We start from the raw sequence: 20,857 nt of genomic DNA, 5'->3' as shown, positions 1-20,857 counted from the left end.
AATTCATAAAAAAATCCTACAATGTGATTTTTATGGATTTTTTTAGCACATTTTGTCTGTCATAGTTGAAGTGTACCTATGATGAAAATTGCAGGCCTCTCATCTTTTTAAGCGGGAGAACTTGCACAATTGGTGGCTGACTAAATACTTTTTTGCCCCACTGTATACACATAAATGATGATTATCTAGTTGATTTTGCCAGCAAAAAACAGTAAGAGGATGACCATTGGGAAAAGTTGGCATTGTTGTTTCCTGACTGACTCAGATTTTCCATGAGTGCGCTATCCTCAGCTATGTAATACTGAAACTGCTTGTAAGGAAACCAAATTGAGCAATTACTGGATTATCACACTCTCCCCTGCCATAGGCAGCAACCAAGCTTGCTCTGTCATAAGATTCCAGACTCTAAACTACCACCAACAACTATGGCCCAAACTTCTTCTTCAGAAAATATATTTTCCATATGGCCTGTAAATTAGCCAAAGGGATGACAAGGGATATACGTATATTACTCTATAAATTCAGGGGAGTTCTTAGTTATAATTTCATCTGCTTAAAGTTGACGCCTAAAGGCATCAATAAGTCATAAAATCCATTGGATATTGTGTACTGGCAAGATAAATTGTGTCGTATCCTATCTACTGTAAGACAAGAAACCAGTCATTTTTAAGGACATGCTAAAGTCCAAAATGGAGAGAAAAACATATTTGTTATATTTGTTGTCCTGGTAAAAAGGACTCAGAGAGTATTGGATTTGACAGACAGAAAGTTATTTTAAAATACCTGAATGAGTTGAACATAGTCATGTTAAAAACCCCTAGAGTCATACCCCCTCTGAAATCTAATTAGCATAATAGAAAAAGCCCCATCAAAATCTGTCTGTTTAAGAGATATCTGTTATCTTGCATGGGCTGCGTCTCAATCCACCACATCCACCAATGGTGGCCTTCCGCATCTGCGGTGGAAGGTGGCCGAGCTACAACAGGGTTTGTCAGACCATGAGACGTCCCAAAAATCGGTATTCTCACGAAAACGTCTAGCGTCTGAACAGTTGGTCCTACAAAACTAATAGGTAAGAGTTTAATACATTTCCAGGATACAGTGAACGAAATTGGGCAGAATCCATTTCCAGGATACAGTGACTGAAATTGGGCAGAATCCATTTCCAGGATACAGTGACTGAAATTGGGCAGAATCCATTTCCAGGTTACAGTGACTGAAAATTGGCAGAATCCATTTCCAGGATACAGTGACTGAAATTGGGCAGAATATATTTCCAGGATACAGTGACTGAAATTGGGCAGAATGTAGGAGAGTATCTTCATGTCACGCCACAGTTGCAACATCATGGGAAAATCTATTTGATTAGCTGAGCAAGGGTTGAACATGTGTGTATAACAAAGTTTTAAGTAATGGTCAATGTTTGCTCCAGCAGGCATTCCACTCATGACACTTATCTTTTAAAAGTAAGAAAATTCCAGTTGAATTCAGTAGACACAAGGTATTTCTTACCACATCTACAATTAACTTGGGGTGTACATTGATTTGTGGACAAGTGCATGTATGGTGTATGTTACCAATTGACCATGTAAGGGTTAAGGTCGGGGTAAGGGTAAGGGTAATGGTTAAGGTTAGGCATTAGGTTAGGGATGTCCCAATAACCCTAGACAGCACCAACTTGATAGCATTTGGTCACATCACAAAATAGATTTTTAAATTAAAAAAGAGGCAACAGGTAAATTAACAGTGATATAGAGAAGATAATCTAGGACACAAGTTCATATAAGGACTATAGAAAGACAGACAACATGCAGAACACAGGTACTATACATTTGGAATCTGGGTGATGGGTCAACATGAAGGTGAATGGAATTTCAGTTCCTGCATTGAAAATAACAGCTGTGTGGTTGCTAACATAAAATGTCAATTCCCCCACCACACCCCCTGAAATAAAACAAGTGTAACCATGTGTTTCATGGAAAGGCGTATATACAGTGAGGGAAAAAAGTATTTGATCCCTGCTGATTTTGTAAGTTTTCCCACTGAAAAAGAAATGATCTGTCTATAATTTTAATGGTAGGTTTATTTGAACAGTGAGAGACAGAAAAACAACAAGTACTAAGTCGTGTTTTGCAGAGGGGTCAAATACTTATTTCCCTCATTAAAATGCGAATCGGTTTAGAACATTTTTGACATGCGTTTTTCTGGATTTTTGTTTTTGTTATTCTGTCTCTCACTGTTCAAATAAAACTACCATTACAATTATAGACTGATAATTTCTTTGTCAGTGGGCAAATGTACAAAATCAGCAGAGGATCAAATACTTTTTCACTCACTGTAGTAATGGTATATCTACTGTCCTCTACTCTTCAGCTAAATAACAATTTGTGCAACTTGATGTTAAGATATTGAATGATCCCATTAAATCAAAACTAACAATGCGAGCGTACATTAATCAAAATCATAATCAAGGATTAACACATTTACACTTAGAAGCCTGTTTGTGGGTTTATAGATCTCAACTAATCAGTCATAGAACACTCCAGCTGTGCATGTCTAATCAGAAACAGCCATGGAAATAAACTCAGCAACAAAAAAATTAACATCCCTTTTTCAGGACCCTGTCTTTCAAAGATAATTCGTAAAAATCCAAATAACTCCACAGATCTTCATTGTGAAGGGTTTAAACACTGTTTCCCATGCTTGTTCAATGAAGCATAAACAATTAATGAACATTCCCCTGTGGAACGGTCATTAAAGAGGCCTTTCTACTGACTCAAAAACAGCAAAAGAAAGATGCCTAGGGTTCCTGCTCATCTGCGTGAACGTGTCTTAGGGATGCTGTAAGGAGGCATGAGGACTGCAGATGTGGCCAGGGCAATAAATTGCAATGTCCGTACTGTGAGATGCCTAAGACAGCGCTAAAGGGAGACAGGACAGACAGCTGATCGTCCTCGCAGTGGCAGACCACGTGTAACAACACCTGCACAGGATCGGTGCATCCAAACATCACACCTGTGGGACAGGTACAGGATGGCAACAACTGCCCGAGTTACACCAGGAACGCACAATCCCTCCATCAGTGCTCAGACTGTCCGCAATTGGCTGAGAGAGGCTGGACTGAGGGCTTGTAGGCCTGTTGCAAGGCAGGTCCTCACCAGACATCACCGGCAACAACGTCGCCTATGAGCACAAACCCACCGTCGCTGGACCAGATAGGACTGGCAAAAAGAGCTCTTCACTGACGAGTCACGGTTTTGTCTCACCAGGGGTGATGGTCGGATTCGCGTTTATCGTCAAAGGAATAAAGGTTACACCGAGGCCTGTACTCTGGAGTGGGATCGATTTGGAGGTGGAGGGTCCGTCATGATCTGGGGCGGTGTGTCACAGCATCATCGGACTGAGCTGGTTGTCATTGCAGGCAATCTCAACTCTGTGCGTTACAGGAAAGACATCCTCCTCCCTCATGTGGTACCCTTCCTGCAGGCTCATCCTGACATGACCCTCCAGCATGACAATGCCACCAGCCATACTGCTCATTCTGTGCGTGATTTCCTGCAAGACAGGAATGTCAGTGTTATGCCATGGCCAGCGAAGAGCCCAGATCTCAATCCCATTGAGCATGTCTAGGACCTGTTGGATTGGAGGGTGAGGGCTAGGGCCATTGCCCCCAGAAATGTTCGGGAACTTGCAGGTGCCTTGGTGGAAGAGTGGGGTAACATCTCACAGCAAGAACTGGAAAATCTAGTGCAGTCCATGCGGAGGAGATGCACTGCAGTACTTAATGCAGCTGGTGGCCACACCAGATACTGACTGTTACTTTTGATTTTGACCCACCCTTTGTTCAGGGACACATTATTCAATTTCTGTTAGTCACATTTCTGTGGAACTTGTTCAGTTTATGTCTCAGTTGTCGAATCTTGTTATGTTCGTACAAATATTTACACATGTTATGTTTGTTGAAAATAAACTCAGTTGACAGTGAGAGGACATTTCTTTTTACTTTCTGCCTCAAGATGCTGATACAAGACTCCTGCCACATGATACCATCTTCACCATTCACACACAAACCTGCAAAGGAAAAACAATAATGAGAGTTATTTTATTGCTGTGGTAGAAATCTAGTCTTCACAATCCCACACCATACCAGGGCCATATGGTATTTAAATGTACATGGCTTTGCACAATACTTGGGTCGCTCCACCAATTCCGTGCCTTTTGAGAAGTGTAACTTGGTCAAAAGAGACGTTTGATTTCACCTCATTTTAACATTCAGACAAAGAGCACATGTTCAACTTAATAAAAAACAAGTTTGCTCATCAAGAGTTTAAATAAAAATAAATAAATACTAGAAAAGTAACAGATGACAATTTTTTCTTAAACCAGCCATAAATCCCCTTGTGACAGGGGGAATGGAAGCTTGTTATGTACAACAGGAACGCAAGATTTACACACACAAAACAATCAATATATATATATATATATATATATATATATATATATATATATATATATAGCTGGTCCATCTATGTGTAACAGAGTTGTAGTGTTATGCTGGACCCACCCTATTTTCCACCACAAAACACGAGAAAACATCAAAAAAGACTAAAACCAGCTCATATTGCATTTTTTTCCCCAAAAGGAATAGTTTCACCATATTAAAACGAGACTTCAGTTCACTTGTGTTATCCTTAAAATGAGGGACAGACATTAATCACTAATCACATTAAATAACTTTGTCAAAGTAACTAAATAGGGCCCTACAATGATAGCGAAACTTGGAGACGTGTGTTAAACGTCTTCCTAGAAGTGAAACACAGTTGACATGTCAAAATGCTTAATTTTGACACTTTAGCAAAAGTTTTTTGGGGGGGGGAATTCTCTATTGGTTTATTAAAGGGCACTTCATATAAGAACGTTGGTGCACAATTTCTACTTAAAATATCTAGAAGGAACTCATTTCGTGGAATGACCCACTATTCTTTAGAATGCTGTGACATTTAAACCTATGGTTGGGATCGTTTGTGTCTTGTGAAGGTTTCCTACACTGCTTATGAAATTAATTTGACCATTATTAGCTACATAGGCCTTATACCAGAGTAACGACAGTGGCTCAGTACCGGTACCCCCTGTATATAGCATATTTTATTGCGTTACTTTTTTTAAATGTATTTTTTACTTTAGTTTATTTAGTAAATATTTTCTTAACTCCATTTTTAGAACTGCATTGTTGGTTAAGGGCTTGTAAGTAAGCATTTCACGGTAAGGTCTACACTTGTAGTCAGAGCTTGTGACAAATAACATTTGATTTGAATAACCAATGCAATGACCTTGAAACAATGTTGCACTGTACATTGTAAGGATCTTTATCTATACTGAACAAAAATAAATGCAAATTACCCCTTTTTCCTCCCCCAATTTTTGTGATATCCAAATTGGTAGTTACAGTCTTGTCCCATCGTTGCAACTCCCGTATGGACTCGGAATAGGCGAAGGTCGAGAGCCATGCGTCCTCTGAAACACTACCCCACCAAGCCGCACTGCTTAACATACAACAATTTCAATGAGTTACAGTTCATACGTATTTAGGAAATCAGTCAGTTGAAATAAACTCAGACCCTTATCTATGGATTTCACATGACAGGTCAGGGGCACAGCACAGCCATGGGTGGGCACAGCACAGCCATGGGTGGGCATAGACCCACCCACTGGAGAGCCAGGCCCACCCAAACAGAAATAGTTTGCCCCCACAAAAGGGCTTTATTACAGACAGAAATTCTCCTCAGTTTCATCAGCTGTCAGGGTGGCTGGACTCATCCGATCCCGCAGGTGAAGAACCTGGATGTGGGGTTCCTGAGCTGATATGGTTACACATAGTGAGGCCGGTTGGCCGTACTGCTGAATTCTCTAAAACGACGTTGGAGGTAGAAAAATGAACATTACGTTCTCTGGCAACAGCTCTGGTGGACATTCCTGCAGTCGGCATGCCAATTGCACACTCCCTCAAAACTTGAGACATCTGTGGAATTTTAGAGTTGCCTTTTATTGTCCCCCAGCACAAGGTGCACCTAATTATCATGCTGTTTAATCAGCTTCTTGATATGCCACACCTGTCAGGTGGATGGATTATCTTGGCAAAGGAGAAATGCTTACTAACAGGGATTAAAAAACACATTTGTGAACAGCTCATAAGACCAGCACTTTACATGTGCGTTTATATTTTTGTCCAGTATAGTTTGGATGACTTGACTTAAAATAATTTTGCAAACTAGTATGCAAAACATACAATTTGCAAACATGTTCAGATTTACATAATAGTTTGTGTGAAGTTTTTTTTTTTTTTTACTATGATAAATTACTCAAACTTGCAGGAAGCAATTGTTTTTACTGGGTCAGGAAAAGTGTAGGTTCATCTAATTACAATTAAGTTGCATCACAAAGTTGACCATTGTGTTCTGGTGTGCATAAAAAAAACACTTCCTGGACACCAGTGGATTAGAGGTCAACAACCACAGTATCCTGACCTACAGTATCCTAGCAGTACAAGGTGACATGCAGGATGGCAGTCCAGGATATGCGTCTTTAAAACACGATTCCCCAATTTCGGCCTACAGGTAATTTTATATATATATTTTGTTCTTGGACATAAATGACTGTAAAATCACCAGGAAACGAGCTCAAAGTGATTTTAATTTAAAAGATTTGTTCCCAAGTATTCCCCCACAGAGAGGCATGTGATCATATCACAATGTAATCAAGGTTTTACATTACTCGGTTTTTCTCAAATATGTTTATCTGTTTAGAATCCTTTCAGTGAATTTTCAGCGCACAAATTATTTATAACTAATAATTACTATAATAATTACTATAATTATGATTTACTACTTCTCTGATAGAGTTCAGTGTGTCAAATCGGAGGGTCTGTTGTCCGGACCTCTGGCAGTCTCTATGGGGGTGCCACAGGGTTCAATTCTTGGACCGACTCTCTTCTCTGTATACATCAATGAGGTCGCTCTTGCTGCTGGTGAGTCTCTGATCCACCTCTACGCAGACGACACCATTCTGTATACTTCCGGCCCTTCTTTGGACACTGTGTTAACAACCCTCCAGGCAAGCTTCAATGCCATACAACTCTCCTTCCGTGGCCTCCAATTGCTCTTAAATAAAAGTACAACTAAATGCATGCTCTTCAACCGATCGCTACCTGCACCTACCCGCCTGTCCAACATCACTACTCTGGACGGCTCTGACTTAGAATACGTGGACAACTACAAATACTTAGGTGTCTGGTTAGACTGTAAACTCTCCTTCCAGACCCATATCAAACATCTCCAATCCAAAGTTAAATCTAGAATTGGCTTCCTATTTCGCAACAAAGCATCCTTCACTCATGCTGCCAAACATACCCTTGTAAAACTGACCATCCTACCAATCCTCGACTTTGGCGATGTCATTTACAAAATAGCCTCCAATACCCTACTCAACAAATTGGATGCAGTCTATCACAGTGCAATCCGTTTTGTCACCAAAGCCCCATATACTACCCACCATTGCGACCTGTACGCTCTCGTTGGCTGGCCCTCGCTTCATACTCGTCGCCAAACCCACTGGCTCCATGTCATCTACAAGACCCTGCTAGGTAAAGTCCCCCCTTATCTCAGCTCGCTGGTCACCATAGCATCTCCCACCTGTAGCACACGCTCCAGCAGGTATATCTCTCTAGTCACCCCCAAAACCAATTCTTTCTTTGGCCGCCTCTCTTTCCAGTTCTCTGCTGCCAATGACTGGAACGAACTACAAAAATCTCTGAAACTGGAAACACTTATCTCCCTCACTTGATTTAAGCACCAACTGTCAGAGCAGCTCGCAGATTACTGCACCTGTACATAGCCCACCTATAATTTAGCCCAAACAACTACCTCTTTCCCAACTGTATTTAATTTATTTATTTATTTTGCTCCTTTGCACCCCATTATTTTTATTTCTACTTTGCACATTCTTCCATTGCAAAACTACCATTCCAGTGTTTTACTTGCTATATTGTATTTACCTTGCCACCATGGCCTTTTTTGCCTTTACCTCCCTTCTCACCTCATTTGCTCACATTGTATATAGACTTGTTTATACTGTATTATTGACTGTATGTTTGTTTTACTCCATGTGTAACTCTGTGTCGTTGTATCTGTCGAACTGCTTTGCTTTATCTTGGCCAGGTCGCAATTGTAAATGAGAACTTGTTCTCAACTTGCCTACCTGGTTAAATAAAGGTCAAATAAAAAAATAAAAAAATAACTAACTATGTTCCGGCCCCGACCACCCATTCAAGATGGGGGAAAAATGGCTGAATGGAATAGGGGACCCCTGCTTTAAAGTTTCCCTCAGATAGTTTTGGAAACACTCTTAGGATGCTTATTACGTTGCATAAACATAAGTGCTTTTTTATTCCCCACAGGAACTTTTCTGGTTTCAATACAGCACTATGTTCTCTTCAGGCTCTTGTTCCACACAATGGTTTCTAGTCAATATAACCTATTGAGAAAAAGGTTATGCAACTTGTCTACAACCGAAGACGCTGTCAAAATGCTACCATTCACTGACATATGGAACTTAAGCCTCATATTAATTTTAAATAGCCAACTACACAAATACACAGTAATATGTATAAAACCATTTCATAAAAGTACTTCAAGTAAAATTCTTAGTCAAAAGTACCATTGATGGAACAGAAAAACAATAGTATTAATTAAATAAATGTCCTCACAAATGTTTGGCATAATGGATCTATCAAAACAAACTTGTGTCTAATGCAAATCAAAGGCTGTCACCACTTGATTCGTCAAATTGATAATCCCCAAAATACCACTATTCTCTGAGCCTGAACTTTCCCCTACTTCACACACAGCCTCTGTTTGAATCAGCTTTCCAAAACACATAATGATGATCATGACTGTCCAGCTAGCTTGAGTGCACCAGAATAACAGGATCTAATAGGATAGGCTATATCTGTTGTGCAACACTGCTAAACAAACAATAATGAATGTGAAACAAACTAAATTAACAGCAACTTCCTTCAGAGATGAGAGATGAGGTGAAAACTAACTTCCTTAAAAGGAAAATCAAGATAGATAAACACATCTCATATCTTCTTTCCCAAAATACTTACAGCAATAAACATTTTTGTTGAATATGGCCCAGAGATTGGGAAAATGGGCCCTGATGAGTCTCTGCTTGGCACTCAGCATTGACATAGAACAGCGTCCTATCCAGGGGGTGTACTTGTACATCAAGCTGCTTCAGGCTACTGAAACTCATTTGAGACGTTCTGGATCACACAAGCCAAAGCTACTCACTTTATTTTTTATAACGTCACATAATGCATACTGGTCCTGTCAATAATGTACTATGAGGGTGTATTAGACAGCTTATTGCTCATCAAGGTCCATGTTCCCTAAAAGAATGTGACTAGAGGGACAATGGAGAGTTAGACTTTGCTTGCTACACCCCTACTACCCGGGGAGCATTCAATCAGAACTGCCTAGTATCAGCAGCATGTGACTAACAGGATATATAAACCTCTGAGGCTATGTAACAGAAGAACGAACAAGACTTTTCCAGCTGAGCTGAACCAAGATCAGCATTGTTGCTTCGACCAAAGACACTAGTGAAAACAAAGATGAAGCCAACAATGGCATTCCTACTGCTGTTAGCGGCCGTCTTGGTCCATTTGGGGACCAGTTTCTCATTTGGGAGAGACAGGGCTCAGTACGCCTCCTGGATGACGTGAACGTGGTGGCCCACTAGCTTCTCCAGCTGGGCCAGGGCCTCAAAGAACACATTGAGAAAACCAAGAGGAGAGGCACTGAAGACCAGAGCCCAGGAGATGGTAGTGAACATGTCTGCTGAGGTGCATGCAAGTGCTGAGGAACTGAGGGCAGAGCGCCAGAGAATCCACACCAGGATGGACAGGCTAGAAGAGCGGGTGGATGGAATGCAGCAAGGACGGGGGCTGAAGCTGAACAACAGCAGTAACAACCGCAGTGATGATGCCAACTTCATCCAGGTAAGAGAACAATCTGGCACTTTTTCACAATGCACTGTGGGTGATACCTAAAATATTATAGGGGAGTAAATCTTCCATTACTTAATTAAATATGATTAATAACATGCTAAACGGAATAAAACAAAAACGAGGTCCAAAATAGAAAGTTAGCTGCTGACTCACATGATAGGGTTCCAATACTTGTGTATTTTAATATTTTCAAAAAATGTGGCCCGAATCAACTACTTCGATGGAAGAATATTAAAGTAATTTCAAATACTTTCCTATAAATAGCCTATTATTTGAAAGTATTTTCAAAAACGTAATTCAAATACAGTACCAAACAGACCTGGTTCACATGCATGAGTATTTTTATATATTTCTATAAATACTGTGTATTTGAGTAATTTCAAAGTGTATTTCCAACTACATTCTAATTCCTAGTTGTTTTTTAAAAAGATTGAAATCCTTCCAAATGTCTTTGGAAGTCATTGAAGTACCCTAAATAGTATTTGAACACAGGTTTCACTAACATTGACAGTTTGATCTTGTGATGGACAGTGAAGTTATACAAGTCAACCTTCAATATACTGCAATTACGGAAAGTACATCCGTGCCCCACATTATCAATATAGTCGGAAGAAGAGATCGAAAAACAACGAAAAACAGAAAACAGATCTCATTTGTGTCACTTCTTTCCTCAGAGGTTACTGGAGGCACAGAATAAACGGACAGATTACCTGGTGGACAGAATAAGGCAACAGCAGGACAAACTGGGGAAACAGAACATGCACCTACAGGCACTCCAGGGCGAGGTATGTACTGTACAATAACCCTTATTGCGTGTAGGTGTGTGTACAATATCTGATGGAACATGTTTGTCTTTTCCCTCAGGTTAAACAGAGTAGAGTGAAGTCCGTTGTCAGGCGGAAACATCAGGAAATAGCAAAGAAGGATTACACTAAAGGAGTCGCTTCTCTAACTGGTAAGCCTAATACATCATAATAGAATATGGACATCAAGACCTCTGCAGGCTTTTATTGACAATTACATGAAGTTGGTGCAAAGAGTCAATATTTGCAGTGTTGACCCTTTTCAAGACCTCTGCGATCTGCTCTGGCATGCTGTCAATTAACTTCTGGGTCACATCCTGACTGATGGCAGACCATACTTGCATAATCAATGCTTGGAGTTTGTCGGAATTTGTGGGGTTTTGTTTGTCCACCCGTCTCTTGAGGATTGACCACAAGTTCTCAATGGGATTAAGATCTGGGGAGTTTCCTGGCCATGGACACAAAATGTCGATGTTTTGTTCCCCGAGCCACTTAGTTATCACTTTTGCCTTATGGCAAGGTGCTCCATCATGCTGGAAACGGCATTGTTCGTCACCACACTGTTCCTGGGTGGTTGGGAGGAGGATGATGTGTTGGTACCATTCTTTATTCATGGCTGTGTTCTTTGGCAAAATTGTGAGTGAGCCCACTCCCTTGGCCAAGAGGCACACATGAATTGTCTCAGGATGCTTTACTGTTGGCATGACACAGGACTGATGGTAGCGCTCACCTTGTCTACTCCCCGGACAAGCATTTTCGGAATGGGGATTCATCAGAGAAAATGACTTTACCCCAGTCCTCAGCAGTCCAATCCCTGTACCGTTTGCAGAATATCAGTCTGTCCCTGATGTTTTTCCTGGAGAGAAGTGGCTTCTTTGCTGCCCTTCTTGACACCAGGCCATCCTCCAAAAGTATATGCATCACAGTGCGTGCAGATGCAGTCACACCTGCCTGCTGCCATTCCTGAGCAAGCTCTGTGCTGGTGGTGCCCCAATCCCGCAGTTGAATCAACTTCAGGAGACGGTCCTGGCGCTTGCTGGACTTTCTCGGCGCCCTGAAGCCTTCTTCACAACAATTGAACCGCTCTCCTTGAAGTTCTTGATAATCCAATAAATGGTTGATTTAGGTGCAATCTTACTGCCAGCAATATCCTTTTCTGTGAAGCCCTTTTTGTGCAAAGCAATGATGACGGCACGTATTTCATGGTTGACAGAGGAAGAACAATGATTCCAAGCACCACCTTCCTTTTGAAGCTTCCAGTCTGTTATTCGAATTCAATCAGCATGACCGAGTGATCTCCAGCCTTGTCCTCGTCAACACTCACACCTGTGTTAACGAGAGAATCACTGACATGATGTCCGCTGGTCCTTTTGTAGCAGGGCTGAAATGCAGTGGAAATGTTTTGGGGGGGAATCAGTTCATTTGGATGGCAGAGAGGGATCTTGCAATTAATTGCAATTCATCTGATCACTATTCATAACATTCTGGAGTGTTATGTTCTGTTAATTACTGATGTCCCCTTTAAGGCGGGAGCACCCTTGGTCATGCGCAGTGTTGTTCTATGTTACTCTGGTACTAACTAGTTTGAGTAAATGTGAAGCTCCAGTTCAATTGCTTGTATTCAGAGTCTTTCTTATTACATAAATAAGTACTAAGTGTTAAGACACTACATGGAGTATATGCAAATTGCCATCATACAAACTGAGGCAGACTTTGTGAAAATGAATATGTGTCATTCTCAAAACTTTTGGCCACGACAGTAGACATTTATCTTTCAGTCCTTTGTATACAGTCATTGATAAACATGTGCATTGCCCTAGACCAGGTATACCCAAAGTGGGGTACGTGCAATGCCATTTGGGCTAAGCAAAATATACACTGCTCAAAAAAATAAAGGGAACACTTAAACACAATGTAACTCCAAGTCAATAACACTTCTGTGAAATCAAACTGTCCACTTAGGAAGCAACACTGATTGACAATACATTTCACATGCTGTTGTGCAAATGGAATAGACAACAGGTGGAAATTATAGGCAATTAGCAAGACACCCTCAATAAAGGAGTGGTTCTGCAGGTGGGGACCACAGACCACTTCTCAGTTCCTATGCTTCCTGGCTGATGTTTTGGTCACTTTTGAATGCTGGCGGTGCTTTCACTCTAGTGGTAGCATGAGACGGAGTCTACAACCCACAGAAGTGGCTCAGGTAGTGCAGCTCATCCAGGATGGCACATCAATGCGAGATGTGGCAAGAAGGTTTGCTGTGTCTGTCAGTGTAGTGTCCAGAGCATGGAGGCGCTACCAGGAGACAGGCCAGTACATCAGGAGACGTGGAGGAGGCCGTAGGAGGGCAACAACCCAGCAGCAGGACCGATACCTCCGCCTTTGTGAAAGGAGGAGCAGGAGGAGCACTGCCAGAGCCCTGCAAAATGACTTCCAGCAGGCCACAAATGTGCATGTGTCTGCTCAAACGGTCTGAAACAGACTCCATGAGGGTGGTATGAGGGCCCGACGTCCACAGGTGGGGGTTGTGCTTACAGCCCAACACCGTGCAGGACGTTTGGCATTTGCCAGAGAACACCAAGATTGGCAAATTCGCCACTGGTGCCCTGTGCTCTTCACAGATGAAAGCAGGTTCACACTGAGCACGTGACAGACTCTGGAGCCGCTGTGGAGAACGTTCTGCTGCCTGCAACATCCTCCAGCATGACCGGTTTGGCGGTGGGTCAGTCATGGTGTGGGGTGGCATTTCTTTGGGGGGGGCCGCACAGCCCTCCATGTGCTCGCCAGAGGTAGCCTGACTGCCATTAGGTACCGAGATGAGATCCTCAGACCCCTTGTGAGACCATATGCTGGTGCGGTTGGCCCTGGGCTCCTCCTAATGCAAGACAATGCTAGACCTCATGTGGCTGGAGTGTGTAAGCAGTTCCTGCAAGAGGAAGGCATTGATGCTATGGACTGGCCCACCCTTTCCCCAGACCTGAATCCAATTGAGCACATCATGTCTCGCTCCATCCACCAACGCCACACTGCACCACAGACTTTCCAGGAGTTGGCGGATGCTTTAGTCCAGGTCTGGGAGGAGATCCCTCAGGAGACCATCCGCCATCTCATCAGGAGCATGCCCAGGCGTTGTAGGGAGGTCATACAGGCACGTGGAGGCCACACACACTACTGAGCCTCATTTTGACTTGTTTTAAGGACATTACATCAAAGTTGGATCAGCCTGTAGTGTGGTTTTCCACTTTAATTTTGAGTGTGACTCCAAATCCAGACCTCCATGGGTTGATACATTTGATTTCCATTTATAATTTGTGTGATTTTGTTGTCAGCACATTCAAAAAAAGTATTTCATTATTTTAGTGTTCCCTTTATTTTTTTGAGCAGTGTATATTTTTTTTCATTTCTTCACATTTTCAAAACAGCCCATTTATATTTTCCAACGGGGCCTATTGTGGAGGACTTAATTATTCCTGCTGCCGCAGATATGGCTGGGACAATGCTGGAGGAAAAGGTCAAACGAAACTATACAACAAACAATGACTTCATCAAACAACACTGCTTCACGACGCATCAGTGCCATGACAGGCAATGTTTTGAAACAATTACTGCTTCGCATACAAGCCAGTGAATTGTATGCGTTACACTAAATACAGGCACAGACTGTATGGGAAATTATTTAAGACTGAGACTCTCCAATACAACGCAACAGAGTTATGAGCATACTTTCAAGCACACCCTTCTCATTAACCTGTGGTGAGTTCACAATTCTTGATGAACAAATAAGGTTTTGTGTGTAAGATGGTTAAATAAAGAGCAAAATTATTGATTATTATTATTTGTGCCCTGGTCCTAACTTTGTCACTTCCCACGAGTCGGTTTGTGACAAAAACTCACTCATTCTTATGTTTAATAAATGTATCATATAGTGTGTGTGTGTGTGTGTGGCAGACTTGCAATGATGGTAAAAAGAAATAAAAAATAAACATTTCAGAGTGCGCTGACCCTGGTGCTAGAGGGGGTACGCAGCTGGAGGTTGAATTTTTGGAGGGGCACGGGACTAAAAAGTTTGGGAACCACTGCCCTAGATCATTATACAAGTAGCCACCGAATAAGTTTAATGAATGGTTACTGATCAACATGTTTCGTTTTTGCTGTTTCAGAGTTGGTCACGGACTGCCATGAGTTGTTCCTGAAAGGGGAGAGAAATAATGGAGTGTACGCCATCCAGCCTCGCAACTCTCAGCCCTTTGACGTCTTCTGTGAAATTACTGCTGGTGAGTGAAAGGGAAACTAAATCGCCTTGTTCTTAGTTGCTCTAAACTTCGATATCGCCAATGGCTGGAATTTGTCCTGGCGGATACAGGCTTCTCCAAAAAGTTGCTTTGCACAGAGAAAACCCAATCGGCTGTGGAACAATTGGAACATTACTTGGCTAATTCCTTCTCTTCCAGTCTTTTCTTTTACACAAGGTGGATGGACTGTCATCCAAAGACTGCAAGATGGATCCCAAAATTTCAATCAATTATGGGAGGCCTATCAAAAAGGCTTTGGCAGCCTGAAAGGTGTTATTTCATTAGAGCAAATGTATATGGAAACCCTTTCAATACAGCCAATATTCATGTTTAAATAATGCACACGTTCATGTAAATAATCTGGATTCTAATTCTCTTTTAGGCGAGTTTTGGCTGGGACTGGACAACATCCACACTCTGACCAAACAGGAAGAGCTCACATTGCTGGTGGAGCTGTCTGATTGGATGGGAGAGGCTCAGTCTGTGCAGCATACATTCCAATTGGATGGAGAAGAGAGTAACTACACCCTCTACCTCCCCGAGAATTAATGTGATAGACTAGAAAGTGGCTTAACCACCGGGCCCTCAGGTCTGTCCTTCTCCACTATTGACAGAGACAACGATCTGAACACAGACATAAACTGTGCCAAGCGACTCTCAGGTATTTTAGTGTTTCTTGAACATTTTACTCTAAAAATGTCCTATTTTTTTTACCTCACTGAACTTAGCTAAAAGTGTGTTCTCTAACAAGTGTTTTGTTTCCTCATAGGTGGCTGGTGGTTCAGCAACTGCGGCCAATCCAACCTGAATGGCAAGTACTGTAGAAAACCCAACATACTTCAAAAGACGACAGCAAAGGAACAGATGTTTTGGAAGACCAACCATGCCCTGAGGACCACTGTATTGAAGATTGCCCCAGCTACAGTGGATCACGGTTATTATTAGACCTTCAGTATAAAAATAGTATACAAAAAGTGTACAATATTGAGCCTGTGAGTTTAAGAACTTAATTTCCCACTGTCAACAAGATGTTAGCAGAATTACCATGAATTTTGTTGTTCATAACATCTGCTTTTGTGTAGCAATCTTGCAAGAACATCTCATTCACTTTGGATCAATGTCTCAGTGGACACTATTTCAGTCACATCGCCTGATACATTGTAGCACTTTACACCCTTTGGAAGGGTCCAACTGTTTATTTTAGTTGTTATACTTTGTCAGTCGAATGTGAGAAACTCAACGTCATATTGTCACTTCTATACTTCCAATAGTAATATATTGTAAATTAATATCCATTTTCAAAATTCTTTGAATTAAACTACTTCAAACAAAATATCTTAAAGAAATGTAAAAGTGACAGTTATATTTGCAATGGTTGATTGCTTGGGTGAAATGAGTCCTTAAATCTATGACTTATTTTATTTTGTATTTCTGGATCCTTAAGGTTTATAGTTGTACTCAAGATTGCACAAAGAATCATAAAACATACCGCTCCTAGTGAAATAAAAAACGATACAACCGCTTCACTTAAAATTACAGACAGATACAAGCACAACCAAGCTTAGTATTCCCCAAGTTATAAATTAAGGGTTATCATGTCTAATTTGCATAAATGGCCAACGCCCCATAGAAACAGAACACAGTGCATAGAACATAAATTACAGACATCCTTACAATAAAGGCATAAGAATTCCAGGGGTTGTTTTTGTACCATATGACTGATAACGGAGTTACAGTGCATTCGGAAAGTATTCAGACCCCTTGACTTTTTCCACATTTTGTTTTACGATACAGCCTTATTCTTACCCCCTTTTTCCAAATATCCAATTGCCATCTTGTCTCATTTCTGCAACTCCTCAACAGGCTCAGGAGAGGCGAAGGTCAAGTCACGCGTTCCCCAAAACATGAACTGCCAAGCCGCGCTTAACACCCGCTTGCTTAACTTGGATGTTAGCCACACAAAAAAAGTGTGAAACAAATCGATCCTGTAACAGGTGTGCCTTGTAAAAAGTTATTTTGTGGGATTTATTTCCTTAATGCATTTGAGCCAATTTGTTTTGTGACAAGGTAGGGGTGGTATACAGAAGACAGCCCTATTTGGTAAAATACCAAATTCATATTATGGCAAGAACAGCTTGAAAGTTTCTTCAGGTGCATTTGCAAAAACCATCAAGCGCTATGATGAAACTGGCTCTCATGAGGACCGCCAATGGAAAGGAAGACCCAGAGTTACCTCTGCTGCAGAGGAAAAGTTCATTAGGAGTTACCAGCCTCAGATATTGCAGCCCAAATAAATGCTTCAGAGTTCAAGTGACAGACACATCTTAACATCAACTGTTCAGAGGAGACTGCATGAAATCAGGCCTTCATGGTTGAATTGAACTACTAAAAAGGACACCAATAAGAAGTGACTTGATAGGGCCAAGAAACACGAGCAATGGACATTAGACTGGTGAAAATCTGTCCTTTGATCTGATGAGTCCAAATGTGAGATTTTTGATTCTAACTGCCGTGTCTTTGAGACACACAAGAGTAGGTGAACGGATGATCTCTGCATGTGTCTCACCGTGAAGCATAGAGGACGAGGTGTGATGGTGTTTTGCTGGTGACACTGATTTATTTTGAATTCAAGGCACACTTAACCAGCATGGCTACCACAGAACTCTGCTGTGATACGCCATCCTATCTGGTTTGCTCTTAGTGGGACAATCATTTGTTTTTCAACAGGACACTGACCTAATACACCTTCAGGCTGTGTAAGGGCTATTTGACCAAGAAGGAGAGGGATGGAGTGCTGCATCAGATGACCTGGCCTCCACAATCACCCGACCTCAATCTAATTGAGATGGTTTGGGATGAGTTGGACTGCAGAGTGAAGGAAAAGCAGCCAACAAGTGCTCAGCATATGTGGGAACCCCTTCAAGACTGTTGAAAAAGCATTCCAGGTGACTACCTCATGAAGCTGGTTGAGCAAATACCAAGTGTGTGTCCAAAGCTGTCATCAAGGCAAAGGGTGGCTCCTTTGAAGAATATCAAATATATTTAGATTTTTTTTTTAACACTTTAGGTTACTACATGATTCCATGTGTTATTTCATAGTTTTGATAACTTCACTAATATTCTCTAATGCAGAAAATAGTAAAAAAATAAATTTTAAAATCCTTGAACGATTGACTGGTACTGTCACTATTCAGACCCTTTATTCAGTACTTTGTTGAAGCAACTTTGGCAGCGATCACAGCATCAAGTCTTCTTGGGTATGACGCTACAAGCTTGGCACACCTGTATTTTGGCAGTTTCTCCCATTCTCTGCAGATCCTTTCAAGCTCTGTCAGGTTGAATGGGGAGCGTCGCTTCACAGCTATTTTCAGGTCTCTCCAGAGATGTTTGATCGGTTTAAGTCCGGGCCACTCAGACTTGTCCCAAAGCCACTCCTGCACTGTCTTGGCTGTGTGCCTAGGGTCGTTCTCCTGTTGGAAGGTGAATATTCGCACTTGTCTGATTTCCTGAGCGCTCTGGAGCAGGTTTTCATAAAGGATTTCTCCATTCATGTTTCCCTCGATCCCGACTAGTCTCCCAGTCCCTGCTGCTGAAAAACATCCCCACAGCATGATGCTGCCACCACCATGCTGCACCGTAGGGATGGTGCCAGGTTTCCTCCAGATGTGACACTTGGCATTCAGGCCAAAGAGTTCAATCTTTGTTTCATCAGACCAGAGAATCTTGTTTCTGATGTTTTGAGAGTCCTTTAGGTGCCTTTTGGCAAACTCCAAGCAGGCTGTCATGTGCCTATTACTGAGGACTGGCTTCTGTCTGGCCACTACCATTAAGGCCTCATTGTTGGAGTGCTGCAGAGATGGTTGTCCTTCTGGAAGGTTCTACCATCTCCACAGAGGAGCTCTGTCAGTGACCATTGGGTTATTGGTCACCTACCTGACCAAGGCCCTCGCCCCCGATTGCTCAGTTTGGCCAGGTGGCCAGCTTTAAAAACGATGGAGGCCACTGTGTTCTTGGGGACTTTCAATGCTGCAGAAATGTTTTTTTTACCATTCCCCAGAGCTTGGCCTTGACACAATCCTGTCTTATAGCTCTACGGACAATTCCTTCGACATCATGGCTTGGCTTTTGCTCTGACATGCACTGTCAACTGTGGAACCTTATAAAGACAGGTGTGTGCCTTTCCAAATCATGTCCCATCAATTGAATTTACCACAAGTGGACTCCAATCAAGTTGTAGAACCATCTCAAGGATGATCAATGGAAACATGATGCACCTGAGCTCAATTTCGAGTCTCATAGCAAAGGGTCTGAACAGTAATGTAAATAAGGTAACTGCTGTTTATTTTAAATAAATTAGCAAAAATGTAAAAAAAAATGTTTTTTTTACCTTTGTCATTATGGGGTATTGTGTGTTGACTGATGAGGGAAAAAAATAAAATAATACATTTTAGAATAAGGCTGTAACGTAAAAAATGTGAAGGGGTCTGAATACTTTCCGAATGCATTGTACATGTGACACTATTGATACATTTAACATTGCGATTGAGATGAAAGTCAGTAAAAGTTATCAAAAGCTAAAGAAGCCTGCGTCTGAGGCGACAAGCTCAGCAAAGACTTGATCACTAGAGTGAAATGGCATTGGAGATAGTAGTCTTAATGACTTAATGACTCTTAATGACTACATTTAGACACTGGTTATAAAAGAAGAATTCCTAAAAATACTTTATTTTAATACACACTTAAAATACCAGTTGCAGGTAGTGTGTGGTTTCCGTCCTCAGCGGCCACACCATTTGGCTCACCACACAACACTGTAATCCACCATGACTTACAACAGCACAGTCCAAAGTATGAACAAAAAAAATCATTTACATTTTAGTCATTTGCAGATGCTCTTATCCAGAGCGATCAAAAGTAGTCCATATACTTTCATACTGGTCCCCCTTGCTAACAGGGTGTGGAACAAATATCCCAAATAAAAACAGAAAATCACTCCATGATGCTAACGAGCTCTTTTTCTCAAAATGCTCATGTTTGCTCTATATTTTCTACTTCTCTCCTTCTTTGCAGTCATTGTCCAGTTAAAAAACTGACAGGTGACGACCCTCTGCTCTCGGCGTGGGAAGGGGTTGGTAGCATGGGAGGGCTTCTCCAGGCTGTTATAAAAAATCTTGTTTTTTAAGAGTGGTGTGAGGGATCGGATGCAAATCACAGATGATGGGGCACAGTGTGTTTATCACAGGTGGCACCTTAATTGGGGAGGACCAGCTCATAGTAATGGATGGAACGGAATAAATGGAATGGTTTAAAATACATCAGACATGTTTGATACCAATCCATTCACTCCATTCCAGCTATTATGACCAGTCCTCCACTCACTAGCCTCCTGTGGTATATGTGAAGGGGCATGGTAACATTGGGCAGTGGTTCTGTTCATTCAACTGCAGCCCTCAGAGGTACTGCTGGAGGAAGTGCAGCAGCATAATCTCATAGTGCTCTCCAGACTCTGGGCAGCGGATGCTGTGTCTCTCATTGGGGTAGATCTGAAGAGATGGAGACAAAGGAACAGATGGAGGAAAGAGAAAGCCCCCGGAAAGGAAGCACCTGTCTTCCTCATTTATAAAATGTTTATTTTAATGTGCTCTGAAAAGAGGCCTTGAAAAATAAATGAGTCCCACACTTTTCTTCTT

At 41.7% G+C, this 20,857-nt stretch overlaps 1 protein-coding gene and 1 pseudogene across 5 annotated transcripts in view; one reads left to right on the top strand and one right to left on the bottom strand.

Annotated features, from left to right (window-relative positions):
- Nucleotides 1-6,335: 6,335 nt before the first annotated feature.
- On the top strand, nt 6,336-18,122 carry LOC149985425 (angiopoietin-related protein 4-like; annotated as a pseudogene). The gene is made up of 7 exons (XR_016485775.1): nt 6,336-10,060; nt 10,744-10,854; nt 10,934-11,024; nt 15,036-15,149; nt 15,345-15,437; nt 15,550-15,828; nt 15,937-18,122. The product of XR_016485775.1 is annotated as an angiopoietin-related protein 4-like (transcript).
- Nucleotides 16,565-20,857, bottom strand: part of LOC110496031 (dipeptidyl-peptidase 9) — a 36,237-nt gene continuing 31,944 nt past the window's right edge. For all 4 annotated transcript variants that reach the window (XM_021571701.3, XM_021571787.3, XM_021571867.3 and 1 more), the window contains exon 21: nt 16,565-20,710. In XM_021571701.3, coding sequence (XP_021427376.3) covers nt 20,618-20,710 — 93 coding nt within the window. In that variant the 3' untranslated portion in view covers nt 16,565-20,617. The remainder of the gene's footprint in view (nt 20,711-20,857) is intronic.

The sequence above is a fragment of the Oncorhynchus mykiss genome, chromosome 1 (assembly GCF_057628025.1).
Source record: "Oncorhynchus mykiss isolate SJ-2025 chromosome 1, ASM5762802v1, whole genome shotgun sequence".
NCBI lineage: Eukaryota > Metazoa > Chordata > Actinopteri > Salmoniformes > Salmonidae > Oncorhynchus > Oncorhynchus mykiss.
This window is presented reverse-complemented; position numbering and strand designations above follow the sequence as displayed.